General features: G+C 46.3%; 1 protein-coding gene across 1 annotated transcript; it reads left to right on the forward strand.

The window, feature by feature from the left end:
* The first annotated feature begins 172 nt into the window (after positions 1 to 172).
* On the forward strand, positions 173 to 18,003 carry ACAD8 (acyl-CoA dehydrogenase family member 8). Its single transcript, XM_032229972.1, has 11 exons — positions 173 to 312; positions 1,838 to 1,938; positions 3,377 to 3,546; positions 4,946 to 5,055; positions 6,311 to 6,387; positions 8,096 to 8,233; positions 8,321 to 8,456; positions 9,204 to 9,301; positions 11,224 to 11,376; positions 15,233 to 15,335; positions 17,546 to 18,003. Exons 1-11 carry the CDS (start codon positions 216 to 218, stop codon positions 17,596 to 17,598), a joined length of 1,236 nt encoding a protein of 411 aa, XP_032085863.1. The 5' UTR covers positions 173 to 215; the 3' UTR covers positions 17,599 to 18,003.
* The last annotated feature ends 905 nt before the right edge of the window (positions 18,004 to 18,908 follow it).

Genomic DNA, 18,908 nt, shown 5'->3' on the forward strand with positions numbered 1-18,908 from the left:
TCCCTTCAACCAATCCGAAAGCCCCGAGCCGGAGACGCCCACACCCGTAAGCCCAGCCGCTCCGCCGCGAGCGCTTTCGGGATTGGTAGTCCTCCGGGAAGGGCTTCCCCGGTAGAGGCTGGAGAGGCTGCTGGAGGGGCGGGGACTACGACACCCACAAGGCCATGCGGCCGCCCTTAGCCGCAGCCGTAGAGGACTGGCGAAGCCGCTTTGCAATGGCTTGGAGGGGCTGTTTGAGGTTGGGGCTCCGGCTAGGCGGCTCTGCCCCGAAGCGAGCCTGGGGGCGCAGAGGGGTTGCCTCCTGCATAGACCGTAAGCCTCTGGGGCGCGGGGGGAGAAGATGGAGTGAATTGTGGAGTGGGGGGGGGAGCAGAAAGGACACCCCCCTCCACCTTCCTTGCCTATTGCAGAACTATTGCAAAGTTGGCTTGCCTAGCGCTGCAGGCGGACATCCAACAGGTCGTGCTTTCGCCTGGGCAGGAGTTCCCCCGCTGCAGCCTTTTCTCTAACCCGAAGCCCTCTTGGTGAAGTTGGACTACAGTTCCCATCATCCCCAGACTGCCCTAATGGCACTGGTAACCCCAAGGGGGGAGGGGGGGTCAGGTTGGAGAAGGGTCGGTCGTTGGGCTGGGAGGAAGGCGCACTTGGGTGTAGGGTCTCCTGCTAGGGCAGGGGGTTGGACTAGATGACCTGCAAGGTCCCTTCCCACTTGGTTATTCTGAATGTGTCCGGCTGGGGAGAGCACCCAGGTTTGACAGCTGTTAGTCCAGGGATGGACGGAAGCCTTAGTAGGAAGAGACCTCGGTGGTTCTTTCAGGCACTTCTGCCCACTTCAAACCTGTGGGAAAATTAGCGGGAGAGGGGCAATTTTGCCTCTCTTGGGGAGGGGCAGTCTGCTTCACCTGTTGAGTTTCGGCACAAAGTGAGAAGGCTGTCCTCGTTGCAGGAGAGACCTCCAGATCTGGTCCCCAAAGCCAGGTTGAATTTGTAAAGGGACAGAAGACAGAAGATTGGGGGAAGGTTGGGGCAAATTGTTAAGGGGCAACTTGCACCAAAGATTGCCTGCTCTGTAAAAAGAAAAGTGGGGGGGGGGGAGAAAGCAGCTCAAAGTAACTGCCCCTTGGTGGATGGGGGAAGTAAGGAATGAGAAAAGAAAAGGGAAAGAAAGAAAGAAAGAAAGAAAGAAAGAAAGAAGAGGAAGAAATAGAGCAGGAGGAAAGAAGGAGGAATGAAAGAATAGAGCATGAGGAAGGAAGGAGTGAAAGGGGGGGAGGAAGGAATAAAGTATGAAAAAAGGAATGAATGAGGGAAGGAAGCTTGAGAAAGGAAAGGAAGGGATGGAGGAAGGAATAGCACATGAGGAAGGAAGGGGGGAAGGAAGGAGGGAAAGAGGGAGGAAGAAAGGAAGAAAGGAAGGAAGGAAGGAATAGAGTATGGAGAGAGGGAGGGAGGGAGAAAGGAAGGGTAATGATATTAGCTAGTTGGGTCTGCAAAACCTTATCTACAAGTAGTCCTTGAGTTATGACCACAACTGAGCCCAAAATGTCTCTTGATAAGCGAGCAGGAGGGAGGGAGGGATGGGGGTGAAAGACCAAAAGAGAATTTGGGGGGTCTCTATGGAGATTCTCAATCATCCAAGTGACGGTTGTCCCAAAGGGGTTTTGTCTTCCAAAACCCCCTTGGTGTTTTCTTTCAAAACATTTTGCTTCTCATCCAAGACGTTTCCCTCCATTCTCAGAGTTGGGTTTTCTCTTCCCTCCCCCCCTCCTCCCCCCCCACATTCCCCCCCCTTCTTTTCCCCGCCTTTTGCGAGCTGATTCTCTCCTGGCCTCCCCAGCTGCCATGGGCCTGACGGAAGAGCAGCAGGAGTTTCAAAAAGTGGCTTTCGACTTTGCTGCCAAGGAGATGGCGCCGCACATGGCTGAGTGGGACGAAAAGGTTGGTATTTTTTTTTCTCCTTAGGGAATCAGGCTGGTGATTGGCACCAATCGAGTCTCCTGTGTTCTCTGCCAAGGTTAACCAACCAGAGATTCTTTTCTTGAGCCAGTTTGTTAAGAAAAAGGAACACTTTGAGATGTGTTTGAATATTAGTACACTCTGCTGAGCTTGTCGATCAGAAAAGTCGGCAGTTCAGCCGTTCGAATCCCTAGCGCTGCGTAACGGAGTGAGCTCCCGTGACTTGTCCCAGCTTCTGCCAACCTAGCAGTTCGAAAGCACGTAAAAAATGCAAGTAGAAAAATAGGAACCACCTTTGGTGGGAAGGGAACAGCGTTCCGTGCATTTAGTCATGCCGGCCACATGACCACGGAGACGTCTTCGGACAGCGCTGGCTCTTTGGCTTTGAAACGGAGATGAGCAACGCCCCCTGGAGTCAGGAACGACTAGCACATATGTACAGGGAAACTTTTACCGTTACACTTTGCTTTGTATGAAAATAATCCTCAGCTAGCTTTTTGGGATTGATAGCAGCAAGAACTGAAAAATAGATTTTAAATAAACCTTGGAGAATTGCTGCCTGCCCAGAACAGCTATCTGATCTACGCTATAAAAAAAGATGTTGAGACTCTAGAAAGAGTGCAGAGAAGAAGAACAAAGAGGATTAGAGTTATATACCAGTAAAAGTTAAATGGACAGAAGTGTTAATCTGTGAGATTGGGGTGAAAAAGGAGGAGAGGGAATGTTGGATATCCTCCTAACTGACTCTCTTTTAGAATATGATATAAAGATGTAAAGTTATGGCAGATTCATTGAGATTGTGAAAGTATGCCAGTAGGTGGTTGTGTCTTCAAATATAAATGATCTTAGGGGGGGAAAAACACGTCTAAGTAACTGTAATTAAATGAAAATTGTGGTACAATGATAGTAAAATACATAAATTCTAAAATGTGCAACTTAACCTAAATGAAATATATGTAATGATTGTGGAAGAACGCACAAAATGTACCTGTAACCAATGGACACTCTTTCTACAAGATGTAATGAAAGATGATTCTTTTGTTTTTGTGTTTTTTGTTTAATAAAAACAATAGAAAATTTTTATTTTAAAAAAAGAGGATTAGGGGACTGGAGGCTAAAACATACGATGAACGGTTGCAGGAACTGGGCAAGGGAGAAATTGCTTTACGGTCCCAATATTGCTCTTATTTACAACTCTTGCCACACCAGGAAACCTTTTGTTTTTTAATAGAGGCTTTCCCTTCCCTGGGATGAAAACTGTCAGGAAACTCTTCCAATAAACAATTCACGGTTTCAATTCAAATATTGGTTCCCTGGCGCTTTTAAGCAGCACGCACAAGGTTGCAAAAGCGATGGGAGCCCGATTAAGCCCTTGCAGTGGAATCAATTCCATTTCCCTCCCGTCTTTTGTTACTGACAGGAAATATTCCCTGTGGAAACACTCCGGAAAGCAGCTCAGCTGGGATTTGGGGGCATCTACGTGAAGCCAGATGTGGGAGGCTCTGGACTCTCTCGGCTTGACACCTCTGTCATCTTCGAGGCTCTGTCGACGGGCTGTGTGAGCACCACAGCTTATATCAGCATCCACAAGTGAGTTTCTGTTGTGGGTCCCCCCCACCACAATGGGGCCTCCTGGGTGGGTCCAGCATCCCGAGATTGCCCAGTGGAAGGTATGGAGGGGGTTATAAATTTATAATCTGCTTTTATTTTATTTGTTTATTAGATTTCTTTTTCTTTTTTTAGCCTGCCTTTATGACTTTATTGTTCTGAGCCAGGCTTAGAAAGCAAGAAGCAAAGTCTTGGTCCCTGCAAATTTCCCTTTATTTGCACGACTGTGAATTCCTTTCATTCACAGTCAGCAAGGCTTAGCAAACAGCCTTTCAGAGGAATGTTTATCCACACGCACCTTATCTCGTTTGGAGAGCTGCAAGATAACTAGTTTTCAAACGCAGGGCAAGGCAAAACTTGGCACAGAGTCTCTTATAGTCACAAACAGAACTTTCCACTATTGAAATGACCGAAGGAACAAATTGTTTCCTGCAAAAGCCCCCTCCCCATTTGCTCCTCTTTTGTTTCCTCTGGGAGGGGCCAATCACCACCAAGGTGTGGCTTTACTATTAAGTCTACCTTGCTTTCTTAGTTATTCTTGTCTTCTGGCAGCTCTGTGAGTGCGCACACTGGGAACAGGCTCCAGCTGTTCCTCTGCTTCATTGCTGTCTATCTCCCTCTCTTCCTCCAATACAGAGCTCTCGTCTGAGCTTTCCTCAGCCCCCCAGGACTGCCCCATATTACTCCCCAACCTTCTCGCTGTCCGACTCTGCTGCCAGCTCTGCTGGCCACCAGAGGGGCACAACATTTATTAGTTATTCAAGGCAGTGAATTTATCTAATATGCCTTTTTTAAAATTCTATTTTCCTCGTTACAACAATCTTGTGAGGTAGGTTGGATTCAGAGAGAGGGATTGACCCAAAGGCCCCAGATGTCTTTCATGCTGCACTAGAACTCATAGCTTCCTTGTAATTGGATCAAAGTCACCTAGCCGGTTTTCATGCCTAAGGTGAGACTAGAACTCCCAGTCTCCTGGTGATTGGCCCAAAGTCACTCAGCCGGCTTTCATGCTTAAGGTGAAACTAGAACTCCCAGTCTCCAGGTGATTGGCCCAAAGTCACCCAGCCGGCTTTCATGCCTAAGGTGAGACTAGAACTCCCAGTCTCCAGGTGATTGGCCCAAAGTCACCAGCCGGCTTTCATGCCTAAAGTGAGACTAGAACTCCCAGTCTCCTGGTGATTGGCCCAAAGTCACCCAGCCAGCTTTCATGCCTAAGGTGAGACTAGAACTCCCAGTCTCCTGGTGATTGGCCCAAAGTCACCCAGCCGGCTTTCATGCCTAAGGTGAGACTAGAACTCCCCGTCTCCAGGTTTCTAACTTGATGCTTTAACCCCTAACTGGCTCTGTAATTGATGGCTCGTTTTCTCCCCCTCGGCTTCAGCATGTGTGCTTGGATGATTGACACCTTTGGGAACGAGGAACAGAGGCTGAAATTCTGCCCTTCCCTTTGCAGCATGGAAAAATTTGCCTCCTACTGCTTGACAGAGCCGGGTGAGAATCGCGCGTCTTGAAAAACCCCGTGCGGCCAACATCATAACAGTGCTGTGGACGCACGCCGGGATTTTTTGGGGTCCAGTCATAAAGATCTGGGTTCAAATCCAGAGGTGATCTTTCCTATAGCAATAGCAATAGCAGACTTATATACCGCTTCATAGGGCTTTCAGCCCTCTCTAAGCGGTTTACAGAGTCAGCATATTGCCCCCAACAATCCGGGTCCTCATTTTACCCACCTCGGAAGGATGGAAGGCTGAGTCAACCTTGAGCCGGTGAGATTAGAACCACCGAGCTGCAGATAACAGTCAGCTGAAGTGGCCTGCAGTACAGCACCCTAACCACTGCGCCACCTCGGCTCTTTCAGATGAAAGGTGATGGAGATGATGGAACTAAGCAGCGGTCACCAACTGGGGGTCCGCGAGAAACTTTTGGTGGTCCACAGGAAAATTGTTTGCATGTTTTATATTGCACTCAATCAGGGGTCCTCAAACTACGGCCCCTGGGACGGATACGTGCAATGAATGTTTGCGTTGCTGCAGAGAGTCTCCCCCTTTGGGGTCTTTTTGTGTGGGTCAGAGGGGGGCAGAAATTCTGACATGGGGTCTGCTTCAGTCTCCTGATGAGGGGCTTTGGGCCAAGGCTGGGGGGAAGCACCACTGGTGGCGAAGAGCCAGAGGGCCTCGTTCCAGTGGGACTGCATCATGGCCTGGAACTGGCTGACCTTCTCAGCCCACTGAGCCTCCAGGCACCGGCACCTTGCCTTGCACTCCCCCAGGTTTTCCCTCTGCTTGGAAAGCCTATGCTCGTAGTCCTCAGTGAGGAGCCTCTGCTGAGCCTCCTTCTCGGTCAGATCCAATTTGAGTTGTTTTGCCAAGTCTTTCTCGTGGTGGCTATTTAGCTCCGACAACTGCTTCCTATTTGGCCCTAAGGAGCCCGGGCGGGCAGGCGAGGAGTGGCCGGGAGGGGAGGGGTGAGTAGGGGCTGACAATGTGCCTCTCGATGTGAGTGACATTGAATTGGCCACGCCCACCCAGTCACATGACCACTTAGCCACGCCCACCCAGCGGGTCATTGGGCAGATCATATTAGTGGTTAAAATTAGGAATTTAGTGGTCCGAACGGTTGGGGACCCAAGGAACTGAGGATGAGGGAGGCTCTCCTGCTTTGAATTTATGGGCGATCAGAGGGAAAAAGGCGAACCAGAGCAGGAGTTTCCTAATGGAAATATTCTGAATTATCACTTTCTCGTTAGGAAGCGGAAGTGATGCGGCTTCGTTGCTAACTTCGGCCAAGAAACGCGGCGACGTGTATATTCTCAATGGCTCCAAGGTAACTCTTTCCCTCTCTGACCGGACCTCTTCTTCTTGTGCCATCGGGCACTGGCGATCTTATTGGCGATCCTATTTTCATCAACAGCTGCACCAAAAAGTGCTGTGGAGTTTTATCCAAACCAGTCCCTTAGATTTTGAAGCCATGATATTGTTCTCCCGCCTGGATCTCGTTTGCCCTCAATCTTTCCCTGGAGCATTAAGTGAAGCATGCCGGTTCCAGGGTTCCAAATAGCATCCGAGATAAAATCAGAGTTCCGAGGCAAGAGGTTCCTCAAAGTTCCCATTTATTAAAGGATTCATGTTGGCACAACATGGAGATTAAAACATAACGGTGAATGGTTTGCAGGAATAGGGCATGGTGTAGCATTTAGGGTCCCGAGGCTGAAGATGAAAAATAATCCAATCCACAGAAGTTTATTGAGCAACCAGAATTGACATGAGAATCAACAGCAAAATTATTAATCATGAAACATCATTCTTATAGTGTTTTCAGCTTCTTTGAGCTCTACCTACTTTACGTGTTATATCATTATTGGCTAACAAGTCTCCAAGGCACAATAATTGGTTAGTCTTTACATCATTGGTGTTCGTGAGAACTTGCACGTTGTTATAGCTGAATAAATCAAGTGTTATCAAATAAGTGAATAAAATGTTGCAGGTTATTAGCTTGTTTCATCCTGTGCCCTCGAACCATGCCTGGGAACACACTGCAAGCGAATAATAGCTGACAGGCAAATATTTTCTGCAGATTGTGCAGTTTTTACTTACACGTGTAACCTCAGTTCCAAGGACCATCCAGATGATTCACTGTAAAAACCCTACAGCATGGCTAGTCTAGGGAAGAGAAGGACCAGGGGAGACAGGATAGCAGTCTTTGAACATTTGAGATGCTGCCACAGAGAGGAGGGGGAATCAAGCTATTTCCCAAAGCACTCAAAGGCCAGACAAGGACTAATGGATGGAAACTGAACAAGGAGAGATTTAACCTGGAAATAAGGAGAACTTTTTCTGACAGAACAAATTAACCAGTAGAACAGAAATTGCCTTCAGAAGTTGTGGTGGCTTCATCACTGGAGGCTTTCAAGAACGTGACCCATCAAAACCGCGGTCCACTAAAGCGCGCCCGATTAAAGCGTGTACCTGACGTCATCAGCAGCGCGACAAAAAAAATTAAAAATAAATTAAATTAAAATTAAAATAAAATTAAAGCAAGCCGATTCACATAAAGGTAAGGGTTAGGTTTAGGGTTAGGGTTAGGGTTAGGGTTAGGTTAAGGGTTAGGGTTAGGTTTAGGGTTACGTTAAACATTAGGGTTAGGTTTAGGGTTAGGTTAAGGGTTAGTGTTAGGTTTTGCGTTAGGTTAAGGGTTAGGTTTAGGGTTAGGTTTAGGGTTAGGTTAAGGGTTAGGTTTAGGGTTAGGTTTAGGGTTAGGTTTGCGGGGGTTAGGGTAAGGTTTTCGCTTTAATTTTAAATTTACCGCTCACAGCGCGATGTTTTCGTCGCGCTGTGATGACGTCACGTACGCGCTTTCATCGAGCGCGCTTTAGTCTACCGCGGTTTTGTGGTGGAACCTTCAAGAAGAGACTGGACTGCCATCTGTCAGAAATGGTGGAGGCTCTCCTGCTTGGGTGGAGGATTGGACTAGATGACCTATAAGGTCCCTTCCAACTCTACTGATCTGTTAACCTCTGCTTCTCTTCTCCCAGGCTTTCATCAGCGGTGGTGGCGACGCTGACCTTTACGTGGTGATGTGCCGCACGGGCGGGGCAGGTCCCAAGGGCATCTCCTGCCTGGTGCTGGAGAAAGGAACTCCCGGCTTGAGTTTTGGCAAAAAGGAGAAGAAAGTAAGAGCCGCTGGGTTGTCTCCCGTGTCCCCCCGGGTTTGGTGAGGCCACCTGGAGCATCAAAGAAGGGTGCCTGTTTTCCTGCAGGTGGGTTGGAATTCGCAACCGACCCGGGCGGTCATCTTCGAAGACTGCGCCGTTCCGGTGGCCAACCGGCTAGGAGGGGAAGGCCATGGGTTCAACATCGCCATGCAGGGCCTCAATGGAGGGAGAATTAATATCGGTAAGGAAAATAGGATCGGCAACATCCGATGACGGATATGGCACAAGAAGAAGGAAAATGTTATGGGGTATCGACCAGAGTTGGATGGAATCTGGGGTTTTCAGAGGCTGTCTTCGGTTTCATACAAGACAAGACAAGACAACAATACAACACAACAATACAACACAACAACACAACACAACAATACAACACAACAATACAACACAATAATAAAATACAATAATACAATACAATACAATAATACAATACAATACACAATACACTACAATACTACACAATACACCACAATGCACAATACACCACAATACACAATACACCACAATACACAATACAATAATACAATACAATAATACAATACAACACAACAGAATAATACAATACAATAATACAATACAATAATACAATACAATAATACAATACAATACACAATACACCACAATACACAATACAATAATACAATACAATACCATAATAAATACAATAATACAATACATCAATACAATACAATACACAATACACCACAATACACCATACACCACAATACAATACAATACAATACAATACAATACAGTAGCAGAGTTGGAAGGGACCTTGGAGGTCTTCTAGTCCAACCCCCTGCCTAGGCAGGAAACCTTATACCGTTTCAGACAAATGGCTATCCAACATCTTCTTAAAGACTTCCAGTGTTGGGGCATTCACAACTTCTGGAGGCAATTTCTGTTCCACTGATTCATTGTTCTTCTCCAGCGTCCTGTTCCTTGGGGGCCGCCCACGCATCAGTTCTCCTGGCTCGAGAGCATCTTAATGTCCGCAGGCAATTCGGGGAGGTCTTGGCCACCAATCAGGTGCGTTTCTGTGGGATCCTTAAACTTCTGCCTGGGGGATCCTGGGAGTTGAAGTCCACAAGTTTCTAAAGGTGCCGAAGTTGGACACCTTTGATCTATAAGAGTGATGGTTAACCTTTTTGGCACTGAGTGCTGAAAGTGGAGCGCGCATGAGAGCGCATGCACCGGAGCGCCAGAACCTGGAAGAGAGCAGCTGGCTGGTGCGCATGTATGTGGCAACCAGAGGCTTTTCCGGGTTCCGTCATGCACATGCGCACATGCACACAGCTGCTCTTTTTTGGGTTCCGGAGCATGCATGCACTCCAGCCAGCTAGTCTTCGGGTGAAGCCAGAAGAGAGCAGCTGATTAGTGCATATGCGCATGAGGGAACCCGGAAGAGTAGCTGGCTGCCGCCTGCATGCCCACAGGGCGCTGCTTGCCACCTCTGACACGTGTCCGATATGTTTGCTCAATAGCATCCAACGTCAGTTGCATTTTCTGCAAAGCTTCCAAAAATCCTGCGATATCCTGCGCAGTCGATCTGGAATTGCAGCTGTCTTTCCAGAAAAGAGGACCAAAGTAATCTCCCAAGTTTTATTTCTCCAAAATGAACGGTTTTTTACTTGTTATTCCAACTATGGCGGCCACTTTCTGATAACGCCCCTTAGCCATCTCCAAACCTATTGTTCTATCCAGCAGCCTTCAAAGATGGGCCCAGAATGTGGTTCTTGCTGGCCACTGTTCGGAATTCACCGCTCCTGGCTTAGCAATAGCACTTGGACTTATATACCGCTTTACAGGGCTTTTACAGCCCTCTCTAAGCGGTTTACAGAGAGGGCATATTGCCCCCAACAATTTGGGTTCTCATTTTACTGACCTCGGAAGGATGGGGAGGCTGAGACAATCTTGAGCCAGGTGAGATTTTTTTAAAAAAATAATTTTAAACATACATATTATATGGACAGTACATTGACAGGCTCAAGTCTTTTTTAAGCAAACAATAGTAATACAAATAAATATGTATACTTCAAATCTTCCAACTTCAACAATAATATAATCCTTTATCATTTTTCAAATAAAGTTCATTTAGAATAGTTCATTAAGAGATTAAGAGATTAAGAGATGATGGATAATGAAAAAAAATGTATTAATAAAAGGGGAACATATGTGTGTGTGTGTGTGTGTGCGCGCATGTGTTGTGTGCGTCTGTGTGTGCGTCTGTGTTGCATTTGTGCTGATAAATAAATAAAGGCAAAAGGGAAGCAGTATGGTCCCATATTTGAGCATACCAGGCGCTTTGACATAACACTTATACACACACACACACACACACACACACACACAGAGAGAGAGAGAGAGAGAGAGGAGAGGAGAGAGAGAGAGAGAGAGAAAATAGTAGCATATACATTAATAGACAAGATATATTTGTTATAACCCCAATAAATGAAGATTAGTAGGTGGGAATTTAGGATTGGATAATGTAATTGTGTTAATAACATTAATAATGTGTAAAAGTATACTGTGAGTTTAAGATAGTAAGGAATAGAAATTATGGGGAGTTCGAAATATATTCCCAGGATTGGTGAAATATTGTTAATAATTGGCATTATTAGCAACCCTACCCATTAGGGACATTGAAGTGATGGTGGAATAATGAGTAATTTTTTTAAAAAAACTATTAAATGACATTATTTAGCAGGGGATAAGAAGTATAGGGCAAAAAGAAATGTTATCTATGTTTAAATGAGCCTGGTGAGATTCCAACTGCCAAATTGCAGGCAGCCAGCAGGCAGCAGAAATAGCCTGCAGTACTGCATTTTGACCACTGCGCCACTCAGGCTCTTAAGAGGGTGGGCGAGGCCAGCCAGCTCAACCAAGTATCATTGACTCATGAGTTCATGGGACGGGTGAAGGTTTAACTGCTTCCTCTTACTCCTTGTCAGTATCTCCAGTTCCAGCTGGCTCAGATGGCGACCCGGTTGGTGGCAGCTCGTCTGATGGTGCGCAACGCCGCCCGAGCTCTGCAGGAGCAGCGGAATGACGCTGTCGCTCTGTGCTCCATGGCCAAGCTCTTTGCCACCGACGAGTGCTTTGCGGTAAGTGAAAATCCTCTGTGGAGAATAGCACTAGCACTTAGTCTTAGATACCACTTCACAGTACTTTACTGCACTCTCTAAGCTGTTTACAGAGTCAGCTTATTGCTCCCAACAATCTGAGTCCTCATTATACCCACCTCGGAAGGATGGAAGGCTGAGTCAACCTTGAGTTGGTCAGGATCGAACTGCTGGCAGTTGGCAGAATTAGCCTGCAATACTGCATTCTAACCATTGTGCCACCATGGTCCTTCCTTCCTTCCTTCCTTCCTTCCTTCCTTCCTTCCTTCCTTCCTTCCTCTCGCCCTCCCTTCCTTCCTTCCTCCCACCCTCCCTCCCTCCCTCTCCCACTTAGCAATAGCACTTAGACTTATATACCACTTCACAGTCCTTTGCAGCCCTCTCTTAAGTGGTCAGCATATTGTCCCCAACAATCTGGATCCTCATTTGTCCGACTTTGGAAGGGTAGAAGGCTGAATCAACCTTGAGCCAGTCAGAATCAAATTCCTGGCAATTGGGAGAATTATCCTCCAATACTGCATTCTAACCACAGGGAGGGAGGGAGGGAGGGAGGGAGGGCGGGAAGGAAGGAAGGAAGGAAGGAAGGAAGGAAGGAAGGAAGGAAGGAAGGAAAAAAATAGCAATAGCACTTAGATTTATATACCGCTTCACAGTGCTTTGCAACCTTCTCTAAGCGGTTTACAGAATCAACATATTTGCCCCCAACAATCTGGGTCCTCGTTTTACCCACCTCGGGAGGATGGAAGGCTGAGTCAACCTTGAGCCGGGTGAGAATCAAACTGCCAAATTGCAGGCAGTCAGCAGAAGTAGCCTGCATTACTGGATTCTGATCACTGGGGCACCGTGCCACTTTAGAATCTTCCTCTATCTCTCTCTCTCCTTAGTAAAACCTTAGAAGTTGGATTTTAAGATTCTCCATCAAGGATGAGCATTCTGAAGTTTTTTTTCTCTTGTGCTTCCCTTTCATAAGAAATGCAGTGCGCCTCCCCGAAAGCCGCTTTCCCCATTATTAATTTCATTAATTAATATTTAATTTGTTATTAATGTTAATTGCAAGATTAATTAATTCATGGAATAGCTTGCCTCCTGGGATTGTGGGTGCTCCACCCCCTGGAAGTTTCAAAAAATAGACAGGAGAACCCTTTGACCAAGATTGGTATAAGGTTTCCTGGCTTGTGCAGGGGGTTGGACTAGAAGACCTCCGAAGTACCTCCCCAGCCCTGTGGGATTATCCGTTAGCTTACAAAGTTCTTCATTTGGCCGCTAGAGGGCAGTCTTGCCCTTTCGTTGAGAAGTGCACAAACTCAACCTGTGTTCTCTGGACATGGTAAACTAGAACTCCCAATTCAGAAGTCCTGAAAATTGTTTTTCTTTTATTTATTTTATTTATTTGGTTCGCCAAGCGGATATAAGATAATAGATATAAGTACATGCATTAGGAATACATGAAATGGGTATGAATAAATGGAGACAATCAGAGAGGGACGGTAAACACATTGGTGCTCTTATTCACACCCCTTTATGTACGTCTTAGGAATGGGGTGAGGTCGACAGTGGACAGTTTAAGGTTAAAGTTTTGGGAGTTTGAGGGAAGAAGCCACAGAATCAGGAAGTGCATTCCAGGCGTTGACCGTTCTGTTGCTGAAGTCGTATTTTCTGCAATCGAGTTTGGAGCGGTTTACCTTGAGTTTGTATCGATTGTGTGCTTGTGTTTTGTTGTGGATGAAGCGGAAGTAGTCGTTGACAGGTAGAACATTGTAGTAGATAGTTTTATGCACTACACTTAGGTCAGACCCAAAGGCAGCGTAGTTCTAGGATGTCTAAACCAGGGGTGAAATCCAGCAGGTTCTGACACGTTCTGTAGAACCGGTAGCGGAAATTTTGAGTAGGTCAGAGAACGGGCAAATACCACCTCTGGCTGGCCCCAGAGTGGAGAGGGAATGGAGATTTTGCAGTATCCTTCCCCTGGAGTGGGGATTTTGCAGTATCCTTCCCCTGGAGTGGGGAGGGAATGGGGATTTTGCAGTATCCTTCCCCTGGAGTGGGGAGGGAATGGAGATTTTGCAGTATCCTTCCCCTAGAGTGGGGAGGGAGTGGGGATTTTACACTATCCTTTCCCTGGAGTGGGGAGGGAATGGAGATTTTACAGTATCCTTTCCCTGGAGTGGGGATTTTGCAGTATCCTTCCCCTGGAGTGGGGAGGGAATGGAGATTTTGCAGTATCCTTCCCCTAGAGTGGGGAGGGAGTGGGGATTTTACACTATCCTTTCCCTGGAGTGGGGAGGGAATGGAGATTTTACAGTATCCTTTCCCTGGAGTGGGGATTTTGCAGTATCCTTCCCCTGGAGTGGGGAGGGAATGGAGATTTCACAGTATCCTTTCCCCAGGAGTGGGGAGGGAATGGAGATTTTGCAATATCCTTCCCCTGGAGTGGGGAGGGAATGGAGATTTTACAGTATTCTTTCCTTGGAGTGAGGAGGGATTGGAAATTTTGCAGTATCCTTCCCCTGCCATACCCACCAAGCCATACCACGCCCGCCAAGCCACGCCCACAGAACCAGTAGTAAAAAAAATTAAAATTTACCATTGGTCTAAGCCCAATATTTCAAGCCTGGTGGCATAAGGGAGTCTGTTGTGAGCAGAGGAGGGGAGGACTCTTCTCGTGAAATATCTCTGGACTCGCTCGATTGTATTAATATCCGGTATGCAGTGTGGGTTCCAGACAGATGAGCTGAGTTCGAGAATTGGTCTAGCAAATGTTCTCTATGCTCTAGTTAGTACTTCCGTGTTACCAGAGAAGAAGTTACGCAGGATTAGGTTAACCACTCTTACTATCTTTTTGGTAATGTTACCATGAGCTCTGGCACTTAGATCGTTTGAGATGAGTACTCCAAGCTCCTTGACAGAGTGTCCATCCAGGATAGGATTTGGGAACATCTGGACAGGTATCTGATCCCCATTTCTGGGGCGGGGAGGGGGAAATCTGAAAAAAAGATTGCCTTGTGCTACATATACACGGTTAATAGAGCCGAGGTGGCGCAGTGGTTAGGGTGCAGTACTGCAGGCCACTTCAGCTGACTGTTATCTGCAGTTCAGCGGTTCTAATCTCACCGGCTCAAGGTTGACTCAGCCTTCCATCCTTCCGAGGTGGGTGAAATGAGGACCCAGACTGTGGGGGCGATATGCTGACTCTGTAAACCGCTTAGAGAGGGCTGAAAGCCCTATGAAGCGGTATATAAGGCTAACTGCTATTGCTATTAAAACAACAACATCAAATGGTTTGCGTGCATTGCAGAGTTTTAGAAATTAATTATCGACTTGCAACCAATTTGTTTAGTGGCCAAGGTGGCAACAGCACTGGGAAAAAAAAGTGATTAATGACCGGTCCTTACACTTACGACCGTTTGACCATCCCTACTGTTAGATGAACAAAATTAGGAGACTTGTCAATCATGACGTTGGCCACATCCAGAGCTCATGTGATCGTCACGTGAGACCTTCCAGGTTGTCTCTGATCAGCAAAATCAATGGGAGGGGGAACCATATCCACTTAATGACTGCCGGATTCACTTAACGACCACAGTGATTCGCTTAAGAGCCATGGCCAGAAAAAGGGTTGTAAATCGGGTGCGACATGCTTCACCGCCTCTGTGCTTAGCAATGGAAATTCTACTGCCAGATGTGTTAAGTCAAGTTACCTGTACATTCCCACAGCTCCACTCTCGGCTTTGAGAATCTCGGCGTGCTTTTCCCCTTCCTAAGTTTCTAGACCCTGCCGTGCTCTTCTTGGAAAGGCCAGGGTTTTCCTCGCTCCTGAGTTTTCTCCTCTTCCTCGTAGATCTGCAATCAAGCCCTGCAGATGCATGGAGGTTATGGCTACCTAAAGGATTATGCTGTGCAACAGTTTGTGCGGGATATCAGGGTGCACCAGATTTTGGAAGGTGGGTTGTTGGGCAGTTCCTAAGAACTTGGCCCTTGCTGTTCACACATACACAATCGCTGTGGGTTGGACTGACACAACCTCGGCCACTATTGCCTGCTGTTGACATCTTGATGCATCCCGAGTCCAGTTAAATACAACCGGAGTCATATATTGGACTGATGGTTCAGTAGCTGCTCTCAGTTCTCGATCAAGTCCTTGGCATAATAGTTGTTTTGTGGGACTTGAGAAAACGTGCTTTAAAAATGCTTTAAAACTGCTGCTGCTAGTTAAAACAGAGAGGAGAAAGACAAAGAGAAGAAAGACAGGGAGAGAGAGAGAAAAAGATAGAGAGAGAGAAAGAAAGAGAGAGAGAAAGAAAGGAAAAAGAGAGAAAGACACAGAGAGAAAGACAGAGAGTGAGAGAAAGACAGAGAGAGAGAAAAAGAAAGACAGAGAGAGAAAGAAAAAGACAGAGAGAAAGAGAAAGAGAGAGAAAGGGGAAAAAGAGAAAGACAGAAAGAGAAAGGCAGAAAGAAAGAGAAAGACAGTGAGAAAGAAAAAGACACACAGAGAGAGAAAGAGAAAGAGAGAAAGGGAAAAAAGAGAAAGACAGAGAGAGAGAAAAAAAGAGAAAGGCAGAGAGAGAGAGAGAAAGAGAGAAACAGAAAGAAAGAGAGAAAGGAAAAAGGAGAAAGACACAGAAAGACAGAGTGAGAGAAAGACAGAGAGAGAAAGAGAAAAAGGGAAAGGGAAAAAGAGAAATACAGAGAGAAGAAGACAGTGAGAGAGAGAGAGAGAAAGAGAAAGGCAGAGAGAGAGAGAGAGAGAGAGAGAGAAAGAAAGGAAAGAAAGAGAAAGACACAGAGAGAAAGACAGAGAGTGAGAGAAAGAGAAAGACAGAGAAAGAGAAAAAGAAAGAGAAAGGGAGGAAGGAAAAAGAGAGACAGGAAGACAGAGAGAGAGGGGGGGAGAGAGAGAGAGAAAAAGAGAGAGAGGCCAAAAGCCAGGCCAATAGACCAATCACACAGAATAAAACAAAAAGTAAAGTAAAAATAGTAAATTCCTAACTGTAGTAAACTCCCAAATGCAATAACGTTTTCTCTAATGTTCGCAAATTCTGACACCATGATCTCCCATTAGTCTGTGAACATTAGAGAAAAGGGAACTGCATTTGGGAATTTACTGTATTTAAAGACTTACTATTTTTGGTTTACCTGTACTTAGGACTTTGCCACTTCTGTTCTTACCTGTAGGTCAAGAGAGGGATAGTTTAGAAGAAAATTGGAACATGGTCCTTTTAGCAACCCGTCAAAGTTACAATGGAGCACCCCCCCCAAAAAAGGGGGGGCTTATGACTCAGTTTTGAACGTCCAACATTGCTCCCTCCTCTCTGGTCACATGACCACATTTTGGGCTCTGGGCACCTGTCACTCACTCACAGCCATTTGCAGCATCTCGAAATCCCACGATCCTGATTTATACCATTTTTCCTAAAACAATGGATTTGCTTCACCACTACGGCAAAAAAAAGATTGTAAAAGCAGGGTCCGGTCACATGGCAACCCACTTTACAACCTACGTCCATAATTGCCAGGCTCAATTACTGCCATAAGTCGAGGAACTACATGTCAGGATCTGCCAAGCATTGAAGCTCCATTTCTTAGGATCCTTGGGATTCCTTGCTGTTCGGTACCTCATTGCGATGATTCACAATTACCGACCTTTATCAGGCTTGGAGAGTGGCCAGGCCGATATCTTTCAGATGTCACCATACTTGGCAAGAATGCAGGAATGAACTAATTGTCTCCTGCAAACTCCCCTCCCCTTTCGCTCCTCTTTTATTCCCTATAGGAGGGGCCATTCACCGTCCACCTGTGGCCTTACTCCCAAGTTGATCCCTTTTCCTTAACTGTTCTCTTCGTCTGGCAACTTTGTGCATGGTCGCACTGGGAACAGGCTCCAGCTGTTTGTCTGCCTCACTGATGTCTGACTCCGAAGGCAGCTGACAACTGGCATGCAGCCCTGGCCCCCTCTCTGCCTCCAACACAGAGCCCTCATCAGAGCCTTCCCCAGACTCCAGGACTGGCCCATCTTCCTCCCCAACCTCCTCACTGTCCGAATCTGCTGCCAGCTCTGCAGGCGGGCCACAGCACCGCTTCTGCACCCAGGCCATTCTGCAGTTTGCTAACTAACACACACCTCTCTTGTTTTCCTCTTTGTGGGCTGCAGGGACCAATGAAATCATGAAGATGATCATCGCCAGGACTCTGTTACAGGCGTGAGTGTCGGAGCTGGTCATCGGCCTGAGTGTACTACGAGCTGCTTTGGGGGGGACACCCGGCTGGGAAGAGGAGAAGGCGATGCATTTTTTTCCTCAGCCGTCCCCCCTGACCTAAACTCCAGATTTTGCTAACAGGCACCGCCTGGTAGAGCTGGGAAGGCAGGACAAAGGCGGGCTGGTCTCAATGGATCCTTTTGTCCACCAAGTGCCAACGCTGAACATCTGCTTCCCACGGCTGGTTGAAATTCCTCCGTGTGGGAGTTCCGCATCAGCCCTCCATCACCAATGGGTTCCCGCATCCCAGCAGCATCTCCTGGGAAGAACTGGATCCATTTTGGATTTAGCTTAGGCTGGGAAACCCGCTCATTTTTTCTCTCCAGGAAAAAGAGGGAGTTGTTTGCCAAAGGAGACAAAAAAAATATCTCATTTTCCCCCCCTCAATCTTTAACATGGAGAGAAAGTCCTGCCATGCTCTCGGTAATTGTGATGGTAGGAACCTGATCTTTTTTCCCCCTAACTTTTTGCCATCGTCTGGAGATTCTCAGTCCTCCAGGTCATGGTTGTCCCAAAGGTGCTTTTTCAGGAGGCAACTGGACTTCCTTCTTTTTTTTTCTTTGAAGACGTTTCACTTCTCATCCAAGAAGTTTCTTCAGCTCTGACTTGGATGGTGGAGAATGGAAGGATTTAGACTCCTGGCAGACAGCTGGTCCTTTGCGTTCTTTTAGAACAGGGGTCAGCAACTATATGTATGTATGTATGTATGTATGTATGTATGTATGTATGTATGTATGTATATATATTGTATTTGTGCTGATAAAATAAATAAATTTATCAGCACAAATACAACAAAATGTAACAAAAGGCAACAGTAAAAGTATTGGGGGAAAAAAAAACTTTTTAAAAGTATTGGGTTTCTGCCTGGATGGTCTCTTGTGATGAGCCGAAGGACAGAGAATGGAAGTAGTGATCTTCCTCCCATATTTGGGCATACCAGGGGTTGTAAAAAAAATCATATATATATATATATATATATATATATATATATATATATATATATATATATATATATATACATACATACATACATACATACATACATACACACACACACACACACACACACACACACACACACACACACATACATACATATATATATATATATATATATATATATTTAAAGTCACAACCCCCGGTATGCCCAAATATGGGAGGAAGGTCACACTTCCACTCTCTGTCTTCGGCTCGTCACAAGAGACCATCCAGACAGAAACCCAATATTTTTTACTGTTGCCTTTTTGTTACATTTGT

Source organism: Thamnophis elegans, chromosome 13, assembly GCF_009769535.1.
Source record: "Thamnophis elegans isolate rThaEle1 chromosome 13, rThaEle1.pri, whole genome shotgun sequence".
NCBI classification, from domain to species: domain Eukaryota; kingdom Metazoa; phylum Chordata; class Lepidosauria; order Squamata; family Colubridae; genus Thamnophis; species Thamnophis elegans.

Bases quoted from the DNA above. Each gene is read 5' to 3' on its own strand.
- ACAD8 (XM_032229972.1), top strand. From the start codon at position 216: ATGGCTTGGAGGGGCTGTTTGAGGTTGGGGCTCCGGCTAGGCGGCTCT. The intron at 5,056-6,310 runs GTGAGAATCGCG...CTTTCTCGTTAG, and splicing joins CTACTGCTTGACAGAGCCGG to GAAGCGGAAGTGATGCGGCT. The intron at 8,234-8,320 runs GTAAGAGCCGCT...GTTTTCCTGCAG, and splicing joins TTGGCAAAAAGGAGAAGAAA to GTGGGTTGGAATTCGCAACC.